The sequence below is a fragment of the Protobothrops mucrosquamatus genome, unplaced genomic scaffold, assembly GCF_001527695.2.
Source record: "Protobothrops mucrosquamatus isolate PMUCROS unplaced genomic scaffold, P.Mucros_1.0 scaffold5523, whole genome shotgun sequence".
NCBI lineage: Eukaryota > Metazoa > Chordata > Lepidosauria > Squamata > Viperidae > Protobothrops > Protobothrops mucrosquamatus.
Window position 1 is genome coordinate 1,769 of NW_015391378.1, and position 5,602 is coordinate 7,370.

Genomic DNA, 5,602 nt, shown 5'->3' on the forward strand with positions numbered 1-5,602 from the left:
TGAGTTTTTTCTAATTTGCAACATCTTTATATCCATATCAAATTATGCAGACAGACTTCTCCTGTAGAATATTTAATGACCTGATTTGTCATATAATAACAAACCATATATTGATTTGTTTCATTTGAATCAATCTATTCAATAGACCATTGTTAAGTAGACATACCTTAATGTGACATGTAAAAACAGTTAATGAACCATATGATTAGCTCTCTGCTAATACCCTTCTAGGCTTATTCTTACTGATTTTTTTCTATTTATCAAAGCCTAATGGGACAGACTAGACCAGTTCAGTAGCTTGTGTAGAAAGTATTCCTATTGTATTGTAATTAATCCTGAATAATTACCGTCTTGACATTGTCATCTAATTATTGTTTTCCAACTCCATTTGTGAAGATCAGTTGATATTAATATTTGTACTTACGAGATTGACAGGGGATGATTGTACAGAAAGTATTGCCTCTTCTCAAAGCACTGTTAAAATAGGCTTGTGTGAAGCAGCTATACTTTGCAGAAACAACACACAAACTATTATTTGTTTCTGTAAGGTATAACAATATCATTTTCCTTCTGTAGGAGATTGGGAATTGTGGTGTTGTTGTTTTTTTGGACATAATTTTGGAGCCTACTCTTGGATAGTTTTAATAATATAGTCTTTTGATGAAGTTCAGAACAAAACAATCTGTCATGGAAATTTGCAGGAAATACACTAATTCATTACTGGACAAAGAAGCAATTTTGGTCATTTTGTTACAGGGGTGAACAGCCTTTCACAGTCACTGAGTGCCAACCAGCTGTTAGCTACCACTCTCACCCACCTTGATCTCTCAGGAAATATTCTTCGAGGTGACGATCTTTCAGTAAGTGTTCCAATTTTGATATTTTATAAATCAGACTTTTTCCATCTGATTTTTTTAATAGTTGTGGTAAAAGTGCAACTTCCAGAATCTCTGCCAAGAATGGACATTTCAAATTTGATAAAGTGCTCTATTTCATCTAGGTGAAGGACATAGTAAAGGACATGCTAGCCAGAAAAAAAATTATTTGTTGCAGATGAAATAAATGGCACTCTTGTTTGCTTTTGCAAATGTTTGGCTTTAAATGATAAGGGAACATTATGCTATTTGATGGAAAGATGGATGATACAGTATGACAGTACAATAATTTTATTCTTTCATTATTGGTTTAGTAAATAAATACAAGGCAAAAGATAAAAAGAAAAAAGAAAGATGAATAATACTTTAATATTTTATTTTAATTAAAAATGATTGTTAGTTGAAAATGAAGGTGGATGGATTATTTAACATCGAGGTTGTTGATCTTCCAAAATAAGCTATTTTGTAATGTCTGTATGTTAAAAAATGAGTTATTTATCTACTGTTTTGAGTTCATGGAGTTAAGATAGAAGTAATAAGAAAGCTAATCTTATTTCTTTCTCTTTCACACATCTAGTCCCTGTGTAATTTTTTGGCTCAGCCAAATGCCATAATTCATCTGGATTTATCAAATACAGAGTGTGCATTAGACATGGTAATATTTATTAATTTATTATAGAGAATCCCCACTTTTATATTCCAAATTGTTTTACGTACATACTTACTATCTTATTCCTTTCTGATTTAGATGTTTGGAGCACTTCTTCATGGCTGCCTTCAGCATCTTGCCATCCTAAATCTGTCAAGGACAGTTTTTTCACACAGGTCAGCATTCAAAATATTATGCTTCGGCATGAATTTGGTGCTATAAGTGGAATTCTTGGTGTTCTCTGAGCTTGGTTATTTTCTTGCAGATATTTCTTTACCAAGAACTATCAGTACTATGAACAGCACTGATAATGTTACCTAACTTGGTAATGAAACATCTGCAAGAGAACAACCGAGCTCAGAGAACACCAAGTAATCCATAGTTCAACTTATCAACACATCAACATACGCAGACACACAGACACACTCAGACACACACATATACAGAGGGTTTTTTAAAAATAGATACAGGTATATCTGTGAAGCACATACCCCACACTATGATTCAAAGCATCCCCTGGCTTGAAAAAGCAAACAATGGAGGATTTGATTGAAATGAGAAACTAAACTCTTAGTTCAGTCTCAAAATATAGATTAAGGGCATACTTAATTGTAAAAGTAGTCCTTGACTTATGACCAGTCACTTAGCAACCATTCATAATTATGATGGACCTTTCCAGGGCTGCTTACAACCCAGTTCTGTAATTTTGACAACAGCCCTTCCCCCACGGTCATATGGCTGCATGTCAGACAGTCAGCAACCAGCATGCAGTTTGGGCCATTTACAGAGTCCCACAGTCATATGATAACATTTTATGATGTTTTTGGCAAAACCAGCCTATAGCAAGCAGTTGGTTTGCTTAATGATTGTGATGGTTGCTTAATAACTGCAGCATTTGCTTAATGCAAAAAAGGTCATAAATTTGGGTCAGTCACCTATTTTATGACATCCCGACTTACAAATTTGATGGGCAGGCTCCATTACAATTGTAAGACAAAGACTATCTGTACAGAGAATTTACTTCTGAATTTATAATATGTATTCTAATGCATGGTACTGAATTTAATGGAGCATTTTAGTTCTAGTATGCATCCTTTTATCAAAATGGATACATCATCTTTCTATGGTGACTGATGGAAGTTTTAGTTTTGATGGTAAAGTAACATTGTCATTTTTCCATAGCACAGAGCTAGGAATACTGGATCTAAGATTCATCAATTTGAATTTTCTCAAATATATTAATTTCCTACACTGACATGGCAGGCATGTCTTGCAGTGTTTATACATAGTGAAGAGACAATATGGCTACTTGAAAAGTTGTGGTTTAAGTTTCTTTTCAATTCATTCATCCAACTATGATCATTGATCCAGGTATTAAAAGTGGTTAATGAATGTTATTCAGATATTGTATAAAATATACGTAGCTCTTTAATTTTTCTTATGCATAATTACCATTGCCTTTTTATGGGAAATAATAATAACTGGGGATTCTTATCCCTGCTTTGAAGATCTTTTGAGCTTATGGAATATGACCTGTTTTTTAAAAAAATCTATCTTCTTTAAAGAAAGAGCAAGGAAATTCCGCCATCCTTCAAGCAATTTTTCAGCAGTTCACTTGCTTTAATGCAAATCAACTTTTCAGGAACTAAACTTGCACCTGAGCCTCTAAAGTAAGTAAACATTTTTTTCTTTCAAGACTGTTTTATTTCATTGGGAAAGTATTTTGTGAAAACTTTACTGTGGTTAGGAAAATGACCCATATATTTTGTGAACTTGAGAAAGGTTATTTAGCTTTCACATGATGGAGAGTTAATGTCAGAAGTGAAATATTCAGTATGAATTTGCTTTGACTTGACTTTTGATGTCCAATCTTCACTCGTGCACAGGAGAAAGGGTTATGATTTAAGCAGTCCTATACCTACATTTGAATATGACAACTTAACACATTATTTATGTAGTAAAAATCTTTAATTCAAATTGAAAAAACCCTATGGGATACTTTACAGCATGGATGCCCAATCTTTTGGTTTGCCTGGTTCATTGAGTGAAGAAAAATTGTCTTGGGCTGCTTATAAAATATATAATATATTTAATGTATATAAATCACATAATAATGTTAAAAATGTATGATCTTGTGGGGCCTTATTACTAGCTGTCCAGGGCTGTGGGTTGACATGCCTACTGTACAGGGTTGCTTGTTCTTTGATTTCTGCTTTATAAATTATAAAATATAGCAGTTTTTCCATCTTATATCCTAAGTTGCTTTTTTTTGAAGTATTTGAATATTTTTGTACTGTTAATAGTTTAAGTGTAGTACACTTCATTAAATTAATATTAAATGTTTTGGCTTTATTTAGAAGATTAAACACATTGCAGAATGATGTTTTCATAGCATTTGTTTGTCATGTCAACATACGAGACTTTGCTTGCTATATTCCTCAATTTTCAAACCATGAAATGAAGAAGAAAATTTGGGTGCAGAGCAAAGCTTGAGGTTCTGTGCATTTGAAGCTCTCTAGCTCTCCATTGCATGGTTTACCCTGAAATAGCATTATTTATCTAGCATATTCCTTTCAGATTACAAATAAGGGATAATACACTAAATGACCATATTCTTAAAGAACAGCAATATAATTGAAATGACCTCTAATTTGCTGATTTAGTAAACTTTATAGCGGTATTCCATATAATTCCAATTTATTTTTCAGAGCTCTCCTACTTGGTCTTGCTTGTAATCAAAATTTGAAGGAGGTGTTTCTAGATCTGAGTAACTGTGAGGTAGGAAATATTTACAAATGGCATCCATGTCAAATAATACTGCCCTCCTTAGATATATGTTTCTTATACTTTGTACATGTCATCATGCTTAAAAAGTATTAAAAAGCAACGGATGGAAACTAATCAAGGAGAGAAGCAACCTAGAGCTAAGGAGAAACTTCCTGACAGTTACAACAATTAACCAGTGGAACAACCTGCCTCCAAAAGCGGTGAATGCTCCAACACTGGAAGTTTTTAAGAAGAAATTGGACAGCCATTTGTCCGAAGTGGTATAGGGTTACCTGCCTGAGCAAGGGGTTGGATTTGATGACCTTCAAGGTCCCTTCCAACTTTGTTATGATGATGATGATTATGATGATGATGATGATGATGATGATGATGATTATTTAACAGTACATTGAATTTACAAAACCTGAATGTCTTTGATGCAACTGCGTGCATGAACAGCAGCAAGATATGGTACTCTGTTCTGGAATAGGAAAGATTCAGATAGAAAATTTGATTTTACATGTAAGTCTGCACTAAAAAAATAATTAGAAGTTCATGGGCAAAACTAAAATCTTTCTTGCAGTTATTGGCTAGTATGAATCTGTTTTGTTTCTTGTATTCTTAAGTGTAAGGTCTCCTTAAGTTATTGTGAAACCTTTTTATCACAGGTGCAATTAGTGTCTTCAGCTAAAATGGCAAAGTACACTTAATTATTGATATAAATCCATTCCTTATTGAGGGTTGCACGCATATCAAACAGAAAGCACAGCAGCTCAGATTTCTCTGTCCAGATTCTCAGGACTTCATCACTGAAATGTACAAAAAAAAATTCATCTCAAATATATCCAGCAACAAATATCTAGCATACTAACTCTGAACCAAAGCTTCATTCCTTTGTATATTATTAATTTTAATATATAAAATATTTTAGTTCCTCAGTGCTAACATTTTTCCTTTCTTTCTTTCTGCTTCCATTAGCTTGGTCACTGTGTAAGTACACATCATGGCTTAACTAGCAACCTCTTAATTATTTACCCTTAAGCATCTCACTTCCTGCCTATCCATTACACAGTTTTTTCTTCCATGCCTTCAGCTGATAAAGATCTGGATGCTGATATTTGGCCACAGCATAATGGGTTTAGAATGAATGGTCAAAAAACAGTTATAGTCAAAAGAATAGTTATGATCACTGCCAGCTATTTCCTGTGATAGAACTGGAAAATATACCAATTTTTAAACTGCCTTTTTCTAGGAATCCCTACTAGGCTGAGAATTCCCAAGTGCATATGTACAATTTTATTTATTTAAAAAT

The 5,602-nt window shown here is 33.3% G+C and overlaps 1 protein-coding gene across 1 annotated transcript in view; it reads left to right on the top strand.

The window, feature by feature from the left end:
• Nucleotides 1–713: 713 nt before the first annotated feature.
• Nucleotides 714–5,602, top strand: part of LOC107299813 (F-actin-uncapping protein LRRC16A) — a gene marked incomplete at both ends in the record, with an annotated part of 22,703 nt that continues 17,814 nt past the window's right edge. The window contains 5 exon segments of the mRNA XM_015829151.1: nt 714–860; nt 1,453–1,530; nt 1,624–1,700; nt 3,090–3,194; nt 4,233–4,302. Of these exon segments, the coding sequence (XP_015684637.1) occupies nt 714–860; nt 1,453–1,530; nt 1,624–1,700; nt 3,090–3,194; nt 4,233–4,302 (477 nt within the window).